This window comes from Diabrotica virgifera, chromosome 7, assembly GCF_917563875.1.
Source record: "Diabrotica virgifera virgifera chromosome 7, PGI_DIABVI_V3a".
Classification (NCBI taxonomy): Eukaryota; Metazoa; Arthropoda; class Insecta; order Coleoptera; family Chrysomelidae; genus Diabrotica; species Diabrotica virgifera.
The window spans coordinates 209,290,592-209,311,067 of record NC_065449.1 but is presented as its reverse complement, the minus strand read 5'-3'; the positions used below and the strand labels follow the sequence as shown (position 1 = coordinate 209,311,067).

Sequence of the window (20,476 nt, the reverse complement as noted above, 5' to 3'; positions counted from 1 at the left end):
ATAAGGACCTGCCCAGCGCAATCTTTGTATTTTTACATAATTTGCTATAGATCAAATAAAGAAACTACATAATATATAACTATCTATCATATTTTTATCTTTCACAAAATTAATTTTATTTTAGGGTCGCATCGAAGATGAAGGAACTTTCAACTTTTTGGCAAATAGTGACAATGTGTACGCAAAACTCTTAACAGCTGAACCAGAAAATAAGGAAGAGAAGAAACCAGAGAGACAGAAATATTCTAGGCAACTATCACAAAGAGTAAGTTTATTATACTAAGGCTGTGGTCTCCAATAGACGCTGTAGACTGCTTACAACGTCACCCCGTAGGAAAATTGTTAATTTTCGTTACCTTTAATAAACTTTGAAGGACATAAACTATGTCACAACCGAAAATAGTTAAAAAAGAGTAATTCTAAAACAAATTCAAATTACGGGGCGAATTGAAGTGATCAGCGAGTCAGCCGGTGGTATCCAATAGATTATTATTAGTATTAGTAGAATTATGATTTTGTCCTGTCTTTTACTTGTAGCAATTTAATGAGTCATTTTATCCATTCTTTCTGACAATGATTTCCCCGTTTAATTCTTGTTCGATTTCAGTATTGGTTTCATTATTTTTTCCTTCTCCCATTACAGTGGCGGAATATACATAGATATAAGAATAGTAATACTATTATTCTTATATTCTTTGTTTAAAATTTCAGAAATCTATTTAATCTTCTCTCTCGGTTCAACTAAGTCTTATATATGTTAAATAATATATAAGAGTCCAGAGTAATTAATTTCAACACAAATTCTTCTTTCTTTGTATAATTATTTTGGTCTTATCAATCTTTTCAGCTTTTTTTTCTAATCAAAAATAATATTCTTACCTTTAGCTGGTATTAATAATACTCCTTATTTGTTTTTTACAAATATCTCAAAAAATCTTGTTCATCACTGGTGTTTTTTCAAATTTTTTGTTACAAATCTTCCAGAGTTTTTCTGTTAATTCTTAATAAATGCCTTTTTTAGAGTCGAAAAGATTCAATGTCAAGTATAATAAGTGAATTGAGTATTGCGGATACTCTTTTATCAAACGATGTCGACTTTGACGAAGAGGAAGCTGAAAAAGAACCAGAGTTTGATGTCAAAGACCTTCAGGAACAATCATCGAAGGGAAAAGTGGGCGGTTCTTTGTTATTTAAATACATGTTAGCAGGTTCTAATGTATTTGCTGTTTTCATATGCGTTCTACTATATCTCGGTAAGAAAACTAATTTTAATTTTTAATTTATAATTATCGTTTAAACTAACGGCAGGGCTAATAAGCTTCTTCTTCTTGTGCCACTAATATCGGAGATTGGAAATCATCAAGGCTATCCAGACCTTGTTTACAGCTGACCTAAAGAGTTCATTAGTGGTGCAGCCAAACCACTCTCTCAAACTCCGCAACCATGACATTCTTCTACTGCCTAAATTCCGTTTTCCTTCTATTTTTCTTTGCATTATATTTTGAAGTATTGCGTATTTATGACCTCTCATCAGGTGACCCAAATATTCGAGTTTTCTTCGTTTTAGGTTAACAAAATTTCTGGATCTTTTTCTATCCTTCGTATTACTTCAAATTTTGTGACTCTTTCAACCCAACATATCTTCAGAATTCGACGCGACGGCAGCACCACATCCCTAAACTTTCAATATTTTTTATGTTCTGTTTGAGAGTCCAGGCATCTTAGTATAAGAGCTAGTGAACCCTCCGAGTAACGGTCTTCCTGTAAGGCTAGAAATTTGTATAGTGATAATTCATAGCACACCAAGGCTAAAAACCATGACCTGGCAGGCATCAGCCCGGCACGTGTATCTACCAGGTGAATCGAAAAGTGCATAGTTTAGGGATAAAATAAACTTTCTCATGTAAAGATTAAATTTGAGTATGTGTTTGAGTAAGCCATTTAGAAGAAATATGTACAATTGCAGGCGATTCTAAACAGCATAAGACATTGCCAGGCGAGGGGAAAGATAAGGGTTTTTTCCTAAAATTATTTTTTTTGCAATGAATAAAGTTAAAAAAAAATCAATGGGAAAATCCCAATAGTTGGCTGTATACCATAGTTTAAAAAACCAATACAGAAGTAAAAACTTCGAGATGTATTCTGGTATAAAATCGTTTATTTAAAACTATAAAATGTTATGGATTGCACAACGTTTTCGTTCTAAACAGAACATCTTCAGTGCCTAGAATGAAGTATTTCCACGTTAGTTTAAAGCAAAAGGTTAAAACTGTGACTGTTAAAATGAAAAATGTGGGAATACTTACATCCTGCCGAGTATTTTGAAACTAGCACACTGTAAATAGTGTTAACATCATCGTATATGGTTTACATAATGTAATATATTAAAATGTTATGACTACAAGTCGATGTTGATAGATAAAGTGGAACACATGCTAAAAGCGTGCCATGGTTCCCTGCTCGAAGATGCTAGGTACTTGCCAATTCAATGGGCACAGACCAACTGAGAAATTAGGAAGTGGATATACAATTTGACAAGGGTGACATGACATGACAAGATAAAGCCAATTTTTGGTTAAAGTTTCATTTGATTTTGGATTTTTTAATAAAATGCCAAGGTTTGTCAGCAAAAATAATTTAAATTATTTGAATAATAAAATCTACTGTAAAGTTTAAATTAGCAACTCTCTATTCCAGAATAACTTATCGATTCATTAAATTTAATGCAGATATATTTCATGGTTTAAGTTGTGACGTCATCGGATCTGAAATGACGAGATGAAAGTTGAGTTTTGTTGAAACAAGGAAATACACTACATAATAAAAGATAATTAGACTTGCGTGGAAAAACAAAGCTAAACAAACCGAAAAAACCAGAATTTAAGAGTATTTTTATGTGATGAACTGTTGGTTGCCTAACAAGGCAAGCAGGCAACAGGTTGAAGGTAAACGGTAGAATATTGCGAGAAAACAGTATATATACAAAATTTATACATTTATTGTGTTAAATTTATTATTATACTATTGCAATGAATAATTATGTCTGTTAAAAGTTGGAAAATAATTGTTAACAAAATTAAATAACTAAAGATTACTGTTAGTGAGGTAGATATATGTGTGAAGGATATGATTGTATATAGTATTGTGAAATGAATAAAAGTATGTAATAATATAATAAAATTAAACTATGTGACATAACGTCTAATTCATCTTTATGTAGTTTTGAAAGGACTGAATGAATTGGAAGTAATGTATCTTGATAGTCTACCAACGTAGATTAGTGAATAAAATAATTAGAATGAGAGCTACCAATATAGGTCAAATTGTGGGTTGGTGTCAGTATGTAAAGAATAATCTAAATTGAATAAGTATATGAAATAGAAAAGTATGAGATTGATTTCTATTGGTGATAGTGTAGTGAACAGACTGAACTAAATGAAATATATTTAAGTGCAGAACTTTATGAACGTATGTGATTGCAACTGAAATCAAACAAATGAAAAATGTGAAAAAATTATTTTAAATTGGGATAAATGGATATTGGAAGTTGCCTGATATGAATGGAAATGAAAAGATAGATGAAAAAAGGAGAATAGTGAATGCATTAAAACTTAAATGTTATAGTCTGAAAGAAGTTTGACTGAATGGGTCGTAATGGATGTAGGTGTGCAGTATCCTATTGTTAAGTAAAGTCTAAGAATCTAAAAAGAAAGAAGTGACAGAATGTTACTAAGTAAGGAAAGTGATATATATGACAGACCAGAGTGATTGGATGTATGGTGTTTTTTATTGTAAACGGAGATGAGAGAAAATGAGTAAGTAACATAACAGGCAACAGGATAAAATGAGTGTAAAGAACATTCCAAAGAGACAAGAAACCAGACAGATTTAAGGATTAATAATAATAAGAGCCATTTAAATAAATTATGAAAGAAATGGTGAGATGAGATATAGAGGACCTGAAAAAAAGAGACAGAGACACAAGGTCAAACAAGAAATGACTAGGAGTGGAGAAAAATATGAAGGATAGGAAAATAGAAGAATCAAAACTGTGTTAGGGATGGGATAGTGGGGGAGGCAGTAATGAAGTTGAAAAGAAGATGCAAGTTGAGATATGTGTTAATGGGTGATTAGTATGGAAAGAGAAGATTGTTAGAAACTAGTGGGGTAGTGGAAAAAGAGGGGGAGGGGAAGAATGGAGAATAGGAGTAAAGGGGAAGGGGGTGAAGGGAATAATGAGATAAAACTGGGGTTGGATTAAGGGAATAGTTGTCGATGGATAGGAGTAAAAGGACGATTTAAAGTTGTTTGACGATTAACGCAATTGGGGCTGGTCCTCATGTCTCTGGAAATCTCAAGGTCCTCGTACAAATCCAGGCGTAGATTGTTTCTGTCTTGGATGTTATGAATTAATTTAACACCATCAGGGATGTTAAGATGATGATTATTAACTTTTAAATGATGGGAAAAGGCTGATGTAGTGTCTCTTTTAGAATGTTCAGCAGATCTGGTTGAGAGTGATCTGTAAGTCCTGCCGATATAAGAGGCATCACAATCAGAACAAGTCAGTCTATAAACACCACTACGATTCATATAGTGTATTGTATCCTTAGTATTTGTCAAAAAGTGGCCAAGGGTATTTCCAACTTTGAAAGAAATATGTATATTCTCAGAATAGTTAGATACAATACGTTTATTTCCTTGTTTCAACAAAACTCAACTTTCATCTCGTCATTTCACATCAGATGACGTCACAACTTAAACCATGAAATATATCTGCATTAAATTTAATGAATCTATAAGTTATTCTGGAATAGAGAGTTGCTAATTTAAACTTTACAGTAGATTTTATTATGCAAATAATTTAAATTATTTTTGCAGACAAACCTTTGCATTTTATTAAAAAATCCAAAATCAAATGAAACTTTAACCAAAAATTGGCTTTATCTTGTCATGTCATGTCACCCTTGTCAAATTGTATATCCACTTCCTAATTTCTCAGTTGGTCTGTGCCCATTGAATTGGCAAGTACCTAGCATCTTCGAGCAGGGAACCATGGCACCCTTTTAGCATGTGTTCCACTTTATCTATCAACATCGACTTGTAGTCATAACATTTTAATATATTACATTATGTAAATCATATACGATGATGTTAACACTATTTACAGTGTGCTAGTTTCAAAATACTCGGCAGGATGTAAGTATTCCCACATTTTTCATTTTAACAGTCACAGTTTTAACCTTTTGCTTTAAACTAACGTGGAAATACTTCATTCTAAGCACTGAAGATGTTCTGTTTAGAACGAAAACGTTCTGCAATCCATGACATTTTATAGTTTTAAATAAACGATTTTATACCAGAATACATCTCGAAGTTTTTACTTCTGTATTGGTTTTTTAAAGTTTTTTAGGTTTTTTGAATCATTCCAAACAAAAAAGTTCTTTAGTGACTTTTATCTTAGGTTAATAGTTTTTGACATATTATAAGCGATTAAAAATTTAAAAATTTCGAAATCAGCCATTTTTAACCCTGAATCGGACATTTAACTGAAAATTTCAATGTTGCCAAGGTAGGTAGATATTCTTTAAACATCGATTGATGAAATTCCGAAGAGTTTTTTGCAATACAATATCGAAAATCCCTTTGTTTTTTAATTGCTAATCAAGCGGACGCGACACTGTAGTATAAGTGATGACGTTTGAGTTTGCACAAATTCATTATCTCGAGAATGGGCAAATTTAATGAGAAATTCTCAGACAGGTCGTTTTTTATTTTTAAATTAGGACTTTTTGGCATATATAATATAATACTAGTGACGTCATCCATCTGGGCGTGATGACGTAATCGATGATTTTTTTGAAGCGGAGTAGGGGTCGTGTGATAGCTCATTTGAATGAGCCAGATGTGATAGCTCAAATGGATGACGTCACTAGTATTATATATATGTCAAAACGTCCTAATTTAAAAATAAAAATCTACCTATCTGACGATTTCTCTTCAAATTTGCCCATTCTCGAGAAAATGCATCTATGCAAACTCAAACGTCCTCACTTATGCTACAGTGTAGCGCCCGATTGATTAGCAATTAAAAAACTAAGGGGTTTTTGATATTTTATTGCAAAAAACTCTTCCGGATTTCATCAATCGATGTTTAAAGAATATCTACCTACCTTGGCAACATTGAAATTTTCAGTTAAATGTCCGATTCAGGGTTAAAAATGGCCGATTTCGCAATTTTTAAATTTTTATTCACCCCTCTGTGGCTCAGTGGTAAGAGCGCCTACCTTTCGATCGAAAAGTCCGAATGGTCGTGAGTTCGAATCTCACCAGGGTAGATAATTTTTCGTTTATTATAAATTAATAAATGAAAATAGTTTCTATCCTTGTGGGATCGGTACTCTCCGGAGGGACCGCAGACGTTCGGATACAATTAGCGTCTCTTTGCAAAGACAATGACGTCGACTTTGCAAAGTAACAAGACACTTACTCAACACACACACACACACACACACCCACACACACACACACACACACATACACACACACACACACACACACACACACACACACACACACACACACACACACACACACACACACACACACACACACACACACACACACACACACACACACACCACACACACACACACACACACACACACACACACACACACACACACACACACACACACACACACACACACACACACACACACACACACACACACACACACACACACACACACACACACACACACACACACACACACACACACACACACACACACACACACACACACACACACACACACACACACACACACACACACACACACACACACACACACACACACACACACACACACACACACACACACACACACACACACACACACACACACACACACACACACACACACACACACACACACACACACACACACACACACACACACACACACACACACACACACACACACACACACACACACACACACACACACACACACACACACACACACACACACACACACACACACACACACACACACACACACACACACACACACACACACACACACACACACACACACACACACACACACACACACACACACACACACACACACACACACACACACACACACACACACACACACACACACACACACACACACACACACACACACACACACACACACACACACACACACACACACACACACACACACACACACACACACACACACACACACACACACACACACACACACACACACACACACACACACACACACACACACACACACACACACACACACACACACACACACACACACACACACACACACACACACACACACACACACACACACACACACACACACACACACACACACACACACACACACACACACACACACACACACACACACACACACACACACACACACACACACACACACACACACACACACACACACACACACACACACACACACACACACACACACACACACACACACACACACACACACACACACACACACACACACACACACACACACACACACACACACACACACACACACACACACACACACACACACACACACACACACACACACACACACACACACACACACACACACACACACACACACACACACACACACACACACACACACACACACACACACACACACACACACACACACACACACACACACACACACACACACACACACACACACACACACACACACACACACACACACACACACACACACACACACACACACACACACACACACACACACACACACACACACACACACACACACACACACACACACACACACACACACACACACACACACACACACACACACACACACACACACACACACACACACACACACACACACACACACACACACACACACACACACACACACACACACACACACACACACACACACACACACACACACACACACACACACACACACACACACACACACACACACACACACACACACACACACACACACACACACACACACACACACACACACACACACACACACACACACACACACACACACACACACACACACACACACACACACACACACACACACACACACACACACACACACACACACACACACACACACACACACACACACACACACACACACACACACACACACACACACACACACACACACACACACACACACACACACACACACACACACACACTACACATTACACCTGGTACCTAATTGGAAAAATCCATACAGTTCCATCACCATGTCAATGGCCATTCGTGGTCGAGGCATTAGCTAAATAAAAAAAAAATAATCGCTTATATATGTCAAAAACTATTAACCTAAGAGAAAAGTCACTAAGACCTATTCTGTTTGGAGTGATTCAAAAAACTTTGTTCGATCAAAAATAATAATTTTAGGAAAAAACCCTAATCTTTCCTCTCGCTTGGCAAGGTCTTATGCTGTTCAGAATCGCCTGTCATTGTACACATTTCTTCTAAATGACTTACTAAAACACATACTTAAATTTAAACTTTACAGGAGAAAGTTTATTTTACCCCTAAACTATGCACTTTTCGATTCACCTGGTAGATACACGTGCCGGGCTGATGCCTACCAGGTCATAGTTTTTAGCCTTGGTGTGCTGTGAATTATCACTATACAAATTTCTAGCCTTACAGGGAGACCGTTACTTGGAGGGTTCACTAGCTCCTAGACAATCTACACCGTATCATAGAGGGATACTTAATATCTCTGTTGCAGAAGAATTTTCTCATCTTTATGAAGGTGGCCCTGGCAATTTCGATACCTAATAAGCAAATTGAGGAAAACTAGGTCACAGAAAAACTAACCTTGGCTCCCTGTACTCAGATAGGAGTAAAACTAGTAGAAAATGAAAATGAGTGACATTTTATATTCAAATTTGTTCAGAGGAGACTCTTATGTACGTACGTTTTACCTCTCCGATGGCCCCTAAAGAGAGTGAACTGTACGTAAGAGAATGATGGCCCTTTCTGAACGAATTTAAATATAAAATGTCTCTAATTTTTATTGAAATTTTTTAATTTCGAAAATGTATAAACATTTTCAATTTCTTTGCAATTCGAAAATGCAGCAGCACTATACTCTAGTTAAATCGGAGAGTGCAAGAAGAGTCTATACCGGTTTCGGGGATTTTTCCCCTCATCAGTAGTCCCATATCCTCTTCTCTCCGATTTAACCAGGTATTTTGCTTTGGGCCGTTCCGAATTGCAAAGAAATAAATACCGCGAATGTACTAGAGACATCTACCGAGAAACAAAATAAGTTATCAATCAAGTAGTACAGAAAACGACAATAAATATCGTTCCCATAGCACCAGATTGACAACAGGTGGAACTTTCTCTGGTTACAACCTCCCGTGATTTTCAAAAATTATAAATCATACAGGGTGCCGAGACGAAATTAAGATGAGGGAATTTTAAATAATTCACGTCCCATCTGCTCAGCGTGGTAAAAGTTTTAACGACAAAATTCCTTAGTGCTCAATAAAAGAGTAAATGAATTAAAAATTTATAAACATTTTCAATTTCTTTGCAATCCGAAAATGCAGCAGCATTATACTCTAGTTAAATCGGCTCTTAAACTCGATCTTTAACTCTAGTTAAATAGTGAACGGTCCAAAGCGAAGTACCTGGTTAAATCGGAGAGAAGAGGATATGGGACTATTGATGAGGGAAAAAATCCCCGAAACCGGTATAGACTCTTCCTGCACTCTCCGATTTAACTAGAGTGTAATGCTGCTGCATTTTCGGATTGCAAAGAAATTGAAAATGTTTATACATTTTTAATTCATTTACTCTTTTGTTGAGTACTAAGGAATCTTTCTCGTTGGAACTTTTACCACGCTGGGCAGATGGGACGTGAATTATTTAAAATTCACTCATCTTAATTTCGTCTCGGCACCCTGTATGATTTATAATTTTTGAAAAGTACGGGATGTTGTAACCAGAGAAAGTTCCACCTGTTGTCAAGCTGGTGGTATGGGAACGATATTTATTGTCGTTTTCTATACTACTTGATTGATAACTTTTTTTTTTTAATTTCAATTTGAAATTAACTTACTGTAATTTACTTATGCTTTAAAATAATTTGCAGGTACTCAGTTAGCTGCCAGTGGGACGGATTACTGGGTAAGTTACTGGGTGAATGTAGAGGAATTCAGAAACTCGTCTGAATCTTTGAATTCTACTGCACCTAGGTTCATCATCCCATCCATCGAATTAACAACAGATAATTGCCTTTATATATATTCAGTTATCTTAGGAGCTCTTTTTGTCCTTGCTATGACAAGGTCTTTCTTCTTTTATAAAATGGCTATGTTGAGCTCGAAAAAACTTCATGGCACAATTTTCGATAATGTTATTGATGCTACAATGAGATTCTTCGACACAAATCCTGGAGGAAGAATTCTTAACAGGTTTTCTAAGGATATGGGAGCTGTCGATGAATTATTGCCTAAAGCAATATTGGATTCTTCACAGGTAAAACTTTTGTAATATAATATTTACTCCTATTTTAGAAATATATCGTTTTAAATAAATGATGAATCTAAATTAAATATGGTTTAATAATTTTGATTTGTATTTTTAATAATCTTGATCTGTACAGTTTTTTGCTCTTAGCAGACTCCTTCAAAAGTGCAGAGATCAACAAAGAACATGCCAAGTTGACTGAAACACTATAAACAATCGAAGTAGATAATCGAGACATGGATATGAAGGAAAAGAGAAGAAATTTTAAGAATAATGATAAAAATAATAAGAAATATATTAACGGATTAAAAGAAAATAAGAGAGACTAAAAATAAATGGACATTTAAAAAAATTGTGAGTAAGCAAAACATTGACTCTTTAAACTTCCATAAAAGCTGAAAGAGGAACATCCAAAGGGAGATGGAAGGACCTGGTCATGAGAAATATTCAAAATCCGAAAGTGAGAAACTGAAGGGAACTATGCAACTCTCATGCAAAAATCAGACTGGTGTTTATCACCAACTGGGCATTTTAATGAGTGGAACACGAAGAACATGACAAAAGACAGAAATCATGTTGGTTAGTAATAGCAGTTTGATTTTTGCATGAGAGTTTAATGAAAGGGTAACAAATTAAGTTCTGTCCGACAAAATACATGAGACGTTTTCGTAATCTGACGTTCCAAATTTTTAAACTGTTCCACAATTAAAACTTCCCTTGTTACAGTGTTCCCATATATCAAAGTTTGTCCGACTAGACACCCTTAAGCTATTAACAAATTTTCAGCTTGGTGTTAATCAACTTTTTTTGGTACGCGGGATCCAGACCTAAGAGTTCTAAGTAAGAGCGGCAAACATTCCATCAGGAATGAAAGGCCTTGATGACGATGATTACTACTTCTGAGTGTATAGGCAATTTGATTAAATTATTGAGGCTTAAATACAGAAGTAAAACAATATAGATTTTATTGGAAGAAAGAACCCGAAATTTCTAAAATTTACAAACAGTAAATAATATAGAGGGGTAAAAAATCTCAATTCCGGGGATGGCTAAAATAAAATGAAGCAGTTCGTTATTGATACGGAACTTCTAATAAAACATAGTAAAGAGAGTCAAACAATGATATAGCACTAAATATAATGGTAAGGGAGCCCAAGCGGGGGTTTTTGCAGTAACTCGAGCGAGTCAGATTATCATATGGGGAGAAACGCAAGCAAGCAAGCAATTTGATTTAACCCGACCTGTGGGATTTGTTCACCCTCTCGAAGGAGTACATTCGGGTGTAACAAGTCATTGGGGCGAGGTGTTTTGACCCGAGTTATACAGGGATCACCCCACCTCGCTCCAATGCCCCAGGCCATCCCTTTCCCTTCACGGGGAGAAACGTGGTACCTGTAGATGTACTTATACCATATATTGGCTCTTAACACAGGGGAGTTCGTTGGGGGGGGGGGGGGGGCGAAAAAAATCTATCCTTTAAAAATCTCGAAATCGTCAGATTAAGATAAGGTAAGTTAAGTACATGCAAAACAGTGTATATTTCAGAAATCTGACGATTTGGGCGGGGCGTAAGGAAATGGGTGAGTCAAAAAGTTTCACAAGAAAAAAGAGAATATTTCGCGAAATGAACGATAGATCTAAAAACTAAAAAATACATGCTTAATATTTGTCAAAAATCTATCGAATTATACCAAACACGACTCCCCACGGAGAGGGGTGGGGGTAAATTTAAAATTTTAAATACGAATCCCGCGATATTTCGCGAAATGAACATCACATCGAAAAACTGAAAAATACACTAAACAATATGTTTGAAAAATCTATCGAATGGCATCAAACCCAACCCCCACGGAGGTGGGGTGGGAGGTTACTTTAAAATTTTAAATAGGAGCCCCCATTTTTTATTGCAGATTCAGATTCTTACGTAAAAATAAATAAATTTTATTTAAAACATTATATTCGAATTATGGATAAATGGCGCTATAATCGGAAAAAACGATTGTTGGAAATGGAATATTAAATTAAAAATGGAAAGTCCCCACTAAAATGGCAAACTTTACTTAACTTTTTTTGGTTTTAGGACCTACTCTTCACAACCCCATAGGTCCCCAAAGCGCTCGAGTGACTGCACATTTAGCATACTTTCCTCCCCTACTACGTATAATGATTTATTTTATAAATTTAAAATAATAATGTAACTAATATTAAAAAAGCGTTTCTAAAATTTGAATTATTTTTTTGTTTCAGATTCTTCTATCTATGTGTGGATCTCTTGTACTGATTATTGTAGTTAACCCTTACTTCTTAATTTTGATAGGAGTTTTAAGTGCAGTGTTTGGTGTAATGAGACATATATATTTAAAATCCTCTAAGAATATTAAAAGGTTAGAAGGAATAAGTACGTATACGTTTTTTATTTATTTTTTTAGTTATTGTTATGTCTCATCAACATTGGCTTCATACACCATATTAGTACTTAGCCTGTTTAATTAATCTTCTACATTTAATTATATTTCAAACTCTTTTTCTACAGTTTTTCTGCGCTTCAGTTCTCCTGTACTTACATAGTATTTTTGGTTGCTCCTTGAGTCTCTTTCCCTCCATGCTTTGTTGAGTTTGATTATTGCTGGTTCAGAGGTTTCCATGCCCAATTCATGACCTACTTATATTAGTTTTATAAGGTTAATATTACCATATTTACTACATTAAGTTCTTCGTTAGCTTGATACAATTATAAACTATCAAGCTTACAAAGAATGTTATTTTTGTATACACCACCACATACACGACATACAGAGAGGACGTTCGAGATGAAATAAAAATTCATTATCAAGAGAATGGGTGAATTTGACGAGAAATCCTGAGATAGGTCAATTTTTATTTTTAAATTATGACTTTTTGGCTTATATGTATATCATTCTAGTGACGTCATCCATCTGAGCGTGATTACGTAATCGATGCTTTTTTAAATGAGATTAGGGGTTGCTAATTTTATAGTTTATTCAACTCTCTATTCAGTAATACTGCTATCAGAAAACAGGTAAAAATGTTTATTTCACAAATAAGCATTGGTTTTCGCTTAAATTCAATGGTCAAACTGCTAAGAGTAAGGGGATTTTTCCACATTCTCTATTTCATTTGTTGATTTTGTTACGATTGGTCGGTGAACCAACTTTGTATCTTTTGATCACTGAGTGTGTTCAAAGATTGACTTCTTTTTTGTTTGTTTTTTAAACATATATTTTACTTTAAGTAATTAGGGAATTAAAACTTGAGACTGTCATTGTCAGATGATGCGTAGATATACGCTCCTGTTATGTTCTATGTCTCGGATGTTGTTTTTTGATGGAATGTGTCTAAAGATATTCAACCTCTCATCTTTACCGATGAGCCCAGGGAGGTTCAAGAGGGCGAAACACATTTCTGAGAACTGGTGTTTGGATCTTGATTCTATTCAAAAAATTTTTCCCAGCCCGAAATAGTGGATGTGTGAGTTATTCGTAAGGGGATTTTTCCACATTCTCTATTTCATTTGTTGATTTTGTTAAGAGACAGGTGAGCGATGTTGGTAGATAGTATAAAAATTGGCAGCTGTAACATTGAATTTAAGCGAAAACAATATTTATTTGTCAAATAAACATTTCTTTCGGTTTTTACAATACATTATCACATGTTATGGCAATATTTAAAAATGAACGGTCCTTATTACACATCTACTCTCGACCACAGCGTAACGCAAACTGATTTGTCTGAGTACAGTGAATTGCCAATTTTGTTTGATAAAAATAGGATTAATTTACTTCGTGTTTGTTTTAGTGAGAAGCCCAGTTTTTACACATTTAAGAGCTACAATTGAAGGTCTGACAACTATAAGAGCCTTTGGAGCGCAAAGCACTCTTATGGACGAATTTGATCATCATCAAGACTATCATTCAAGTGCATGGTATATGTTTATAGTTTCCAGTACTGCATTTGGATTTTACTTGGATTGTTTCTGTACAATATTTTTAGCAGTACTTACTTTTTGTTTATTGTTATTCGGAGAAAGTAAGTATTCATTTTCTTTTTATATTGTATATTGTTATATGGAAAATATATAGTACGTTTTCATATTGAAAGCCATATTTTAAAACACACGTAATATCAAAAAGTTACATTTTAGTAAGTATGCAGATTTCGAAAAAATTAGACACATCTTTAGTAACACTATCTAATATCATCTCAAATTATAGTAATGTCTATACAGTGAGGACGTTTGAGTTTGCACACATAAATTCATTATCTCGAGAATGGAGGAATATGAAGAGGAATCCTCAGACAGGTCGATTTTTATTTTTAAATTAGGACTTTTTGGCATATATATAATACTAGTGACGTCATCCATCTGGGTGTTGTGATGTAATCGATGATTTTTTTAAATGAGGGTAGGGGTTGTGTGATAGCTCATTTGAAAGGTAATTAAATTATCTATTCAGAAATATAAACAATAACCTAATTATTTATACAGGGTGTCCAAAAACAATTTTTTTGAATTAAATTAATTGAGACAAAAAGAAGAATGTATGTAATTTATTTAATGCAAAATACATTTTACTGCTGTCAGAAAAACAGAAAAAAATGTTAATTTGGAAAATAAACATTGCTTTTCGCTTAAATTAAATGTTCAAACTGCTAAGAGGCAGGTGAGTGGCAGCTTTAATAGTATTGAATTTTCGGACAACAGTAAAATGTATTTCGAATTAAATAAATTACATACATTCTTCTTTTTGTCTCAATTAATTTAATTGAAAATTTTTTTTTGGTCATTCTGTATAAATTATTAGGTTATTGTTTATATTACTGAATAGAGAAATAAATATCCTTTCAAATGAGCTATCACACAACCCCTACTCTTATTTAAAAAAATCATCGATTACGTCATCACGCCCAGATGGGTGACGTCATTAGTAACATATATATGCCAAAAAGTCCTAATTTAAAAATAAAAATCGACCTGTTTGAGGATTTCTCCTCAAATTTGCCCGATCTCGAGATAATGAATTTATGCAAACGTCCTCACTGTATATTTGGTAATATGTATTTGGTTAACAATTAATACTCAACCTTAATATCACAAGAGAGTGAGAATAAATTGAAAATGATGCGACAATTTTTCGAAAACTTGTTGCCTGGCATTAGACACGAGAGCCGGCAGTGCATGGAAACAAGTTTGAGAAATCAATTGGAGCATTATTTTTTTATTTATTCTTACTACCGTCTGATATTCGTAAGATTATTTTTCAATACTTACATACAAAATTCTAGTCAGTGTAAATAAACTTTCAGTGACATTTATCACAATTAATGTTTTTAAGTTTGTCAAAGTGAACAGCACACTTTAGAAAATATTCAGACGAACATATCAATAAAATATTAGTTAAAATTATTTATAACAATACAGTTTTATTCATGAAGTAATCATACCGAATTACATTCGAGCGCTTAAATTTGACGATATGTGTTGTCCTCGGGATAATTTGACATTAGATTCAGAACTAAAAGTTTAATATGGTCAAATAAATTACCAATATAATTAAAGTACCTACTCTCATGAAAAATATTGAAAATTGTTTTGAAAATAAAGAAAATGATTTTAAGGCATATAAGTATACTTATTTTTCTCTTATTTTGTAGCTTTTAATTTAAGAGGAGGTGAAGTAGGTTTGGCGATTACTCAAGCAACAGCACTGGCAAACTTTTTACAATGGGGTATGCGCCAATCTGCCGAAGTAACCAATCAACTTATGAGTGTAGAGAGAATATTAGAATACAAAAGTTTAGACAAAGAACCACAACCAGTCGGTCCTAAAAAACCTGCGAAAGAATGGCCACAGAAAGGAGAAATTACTTTTAAAGATACATGTTTAAGGTATTTTGAAGGGGGACCATTGGTTTTGAAACATCTTAACCTAAGCATTCAACCCAAGGAGAAGGTAATGGAATTTCTGTTATTTCTTTTTATTCTATATTATATGCACAAGATGGACGCAGTAGATACACAACTACAATTTTTACACCGAGGAAGACGAAAAGCCCTAGGTACAAAGTTTACTACAATTAAAACAATTAAAATAACTGAAATAAAAATAATAAACAATATTTTAAATCCAACACTTTTCGTTAAGAAACTGCTTTCTGGCTGCATCCCGTATCTCTGACTTTTACAATACCGGGTGTCCACTTACATTTTCCCCCATTTTAACTGCCTATAACTTCTAAACGGCTCAAGATAGAAATATGCGGTTTTCGCTGAAATGTTTTATTTTAGTAAAAGTTTTGTCTGAATGGATTGAATTTTTTAAATAGCCTTCAAATACGAAAACAAAAATGGCGGATTTTTGAAAAAAACGTTGTTGACTTTTTTTAAATAGAACACCCAGTATATTTCTTTGTAAATCGAAAGAAAGGTCGTTCACCTATCCAGCGATATAAATTTTTTCAAAATCGGTTGTCAAATCAGTGAGTAATTAATTTTTAAAATGAGAGGTGCAACGTGGATATCACTTACCTAAATAACATAACTAAGCAAATTGATATTATGTTATGTGATTTCCACATTGCATCTCTCATTTTAAAAATTAATTGCTCACTCATTTGACAACCGATTTTAAAAAAATTTATATCTCTGGTTAGGTAAATGACCATTTTTTCAAGTTACAAAAAAATATACTGGGTGTTTTAATAAAAAAAGTCAACAACGTTTTTTTTTCAAAAATCCGCCATTTTTTATTTAAAAGCGATATAAAAAATGGTCATTTACCTGAGAACTTGAAAAAACGGCCATTTACCTATCCAGCGATATAAAATTTTTTAAAATCGGTTGTCAAATGACTGAGCAATTAATTTTTAAAATGAGAGATGCGTCTCAAAGATGGAAGTATTGCTCCGCGGTAATTTCCCTTAAATAGGCAGGCTGTTAATATTTATTTGGTTTAGAGTTGTGACTGCATAGCTCCATCAAGGGCACATGAGATGCAGAAATAGTTATCTGGAGATGGTGGTCCAACTCTGAATCAAATAAAAACAGAGATTGCCTTTTCCTTTTTCATCTTTACTCAGATTTGAGTACCTGAAACTGTATTTCGACCTTTTTCCTAGACGAAAAGAAGGTAAATACGTGACCGCGTCCTTTATTTGCTTTCTTCTAGATTCGTCGTCTCTGTGCTTATATATTGTAAAATCCAGAGAAACGGGATGCTGCCAGAAAGCAGTTTCTTAACGAAAAGTCTTAGATTTAAAATATTGTTTATTATTTTTATTTCAGTTATTTTAATTGTTTTAATCGTAGTAAACTTTGTATCTAGGGCTTTTCCTCTTCCTCATTATACGAGAGATGTCACTGTTTTGCGTCTCAAAGGTGGATTTATTGCTTCGCGGTGATTTCCCTTAAATAGGCAGGTTGTTGATATTTGGTGTAGAGTTGTGACTGCATAGCTCCAACGAGGACGCATGAGATGTAGAAATAGCTATCTGGAGATGGTGGTCCAACTCTGAATCAAATAAAAACAGAAAATGCCTTTTCCTTTATAATTTTTACCTCTTAAATCTGTTACACGTGATAAATGATATTTTTATGTCGTAATATACAGGGTGTCCAGAAACTCTGCCGACAAACGAAGACAGGAGATTCCTCAGATAATTTTAAGACAATTTAACCCAATTCACCTAGTCCGAAAATGCTTCCTAAGGGAGCTAGAGCTCTTTGAAGATGGCGTCATGTAATTAGTTTTTCTTAAATACATATTTACTTTCCAGAAATGAATCGATATCATCCATTGCGAATTTCTAGTACAGGTCATAGGCGTCCGTTTTGGGTAGGGCAACGGTTATTTTATCGCCTAACTTTTTTGTCTTTAAGTTTTAAGCATTTTTGACTCTGAATTATTAAATTGTGAGTTATTCTAGTACTAAAAGGTACTCCTAGTTTAAGTCGATAGGATACACCGTTTTCTAGAAAAATCGATTTGAAAATTTTTCGTTCCTTGAATTTAAAAAAAAAAGATTAAAAAAAAACTATTTAGAAAGATGAAAAACTGGTACATTTATTTATATTTCAGAGATTAATCGATTTCATTAATGGCGAATTTTTAGTACCGGTCATAAGCGTCCGTTTTGGGTAGGTCAACAGTTATTTTATAGCATAACTTTATTGTCTTTAATTTTTAAGTATTTTTGACACTAGATTATTCATTTATGATATATTCGAGTACTAAAAGTTACTCTTGCTTTAAGTTGGTAAAATACATCGTTTTTTTTAATTTTTTTAAACTTTTTCTTCAAATTGCCAATTAACTTTTTTTTTCAACTTTCAAATCGATTTTTCTAGAAAACGGTGTATCCTACCGACTTAAAGTAAGAGTATCTTTTAATACTAGAATACCTCACAATTTAATAATCCAGTATCAGCAATGCTTAAAAGTTGACGACAAAAAAGTTATGCGATAAAATAACCGTTGCCCTACCCAAAACGGACGATTCATTTCAGGAAAATAAATATGTATACAAATTTTCGTTTTTCTAAATAGAAGCGTTCTGGAGGTATTTAAGAAAAACTAATTACATGGCGCCATCTTCAAACAGCTCTAGCTCCCTTAGGAAGCATTTTCGGACTACGTGAATTGGGTTAAATTGTCTTAAAATTATCTGAGGAATCTCCTGTCTTCGTTTGTCGGTAGAGTTTCTGGACACCCTGTATAATATAGAAGCGAGTCTTCTACAACTAGCGCCGCTTCTCGCATCCTAATTTTCAGCGTTTTGTGTCGAAGCAATCTTTAGTTTTTAGATCTCTGGCGGTCGTTGCACCTTCTACATCTTCTCTCCAGGATCGTCTTGACCTACCTCGTTTTCCTCGTTTTCCTCTTTTTCTATTTGTTTTTGACCATCTACTTTCAGATATTCTTAGAAGGTGTCCATACCAGTCAAGTATTTTGGCTTCGATAGTGTCTATGCCGTATGTCGTCAAAATCAACCCACTTCTTAGAATTTTCCTTAGTTAATATTTCGAAACCTACGCATGAAGTTACGCATGTACGACATATTTCCACACATCGACAAATATATAATCGTTATTATTTCATTACTCTGTTTTCCTTTCTCCCTAGTAGGGTTAAGTTTCTCTAATTATATACTTCCATCGACATATTCTACAAACTACATACTACATAATCAGCATACCATTAAGTACCACGGAATACTAGCCAGCAGTTTTCTCGTTATCCGATCTGACTAATTAGAATAGACAAGGTGTGAGCCTTGATGCAACCTTCTTCTTCTTCATGTGCCATCTCCTCTAAGAAGGTTGGCAACCATCACGGCAATTCGCACTTTCGATACCGCTGCTCTAAAGAGATCAGCAGAAGTGCAATTAAACCAAGCTCTCGAATTGTTTAACCAGGAGATGCGTCTTCTTCCGCAATTCCTTCTACCCTGTATTCTTCCTTGTATTATTAATTGTAACAAGTTATAACGCGCTCGCCCCTCATAACATGTCCCAGATATTGCAGCTTTCTGACTTTAATTGTATTTAAAACTTCTTTATCTTTTCCCATTCTTCTCAACACCTCGATATTCGTGACTCTATCCACCCAACTTATTCTTAATATTCTTCTGTAGGCCCATAACTCGAAGGCTTCTTATCTGTCCGAAACATCCTTCTTTAATGTCCAAGCCTCCAACCCATAGAATAATACGGAGAACACGTAGCATCTCAGAAGTCTTATCTTTAAAGAAATTGTAATGTCCCTGCTGCAGAGTAGTTTTTTCAGTTTGTTGAAAGCATTTCTTGCCTGTCCTATTCTTGCTTTAATCTCTTCTGTGTACTCATTAGTTTCATTAATTATTGTACCCAAATATTTATATTTT

The 20,476-nt window shown here is 34.6% G+C and overlaps 1 protein-coding gene across 1 annotated transcript in view; it reads left to right on the top strand.

The window, feature by feature from the left end:
• Positions 1-20,476, top strand: part of LOC114329883 (ATP-binding cassette sub-family C member 4) — an 89,335-nt gene that overhangs the window by 62,833 nt on the left and 6,026 nt on the right. The window contains exons 10-15 of the mRNA XM_050655872.1: positions 125-265; positions 1,022-1,253; positions 10,200-10,585; positions 12,824-12,974; positions 14,393-14,623; positions 16,250-16,548. Coding sequence (XP_050511829.1) covers positions 125-265; positions 1,022-1,253; positions 10,200-10,585; positions 12,824-12,974; positions 14,393-14,623; positions 16,250-16,548 — 1,440 coding nt within the window. The remainder of the gene's footprint in view (positions 1-124; positions 266-1,021; positions 1,254-10,199; positions 10,586-12,823; positions 12,975-14,392; positions 14,624-16,249; positions 16,549-20,476) is intronic.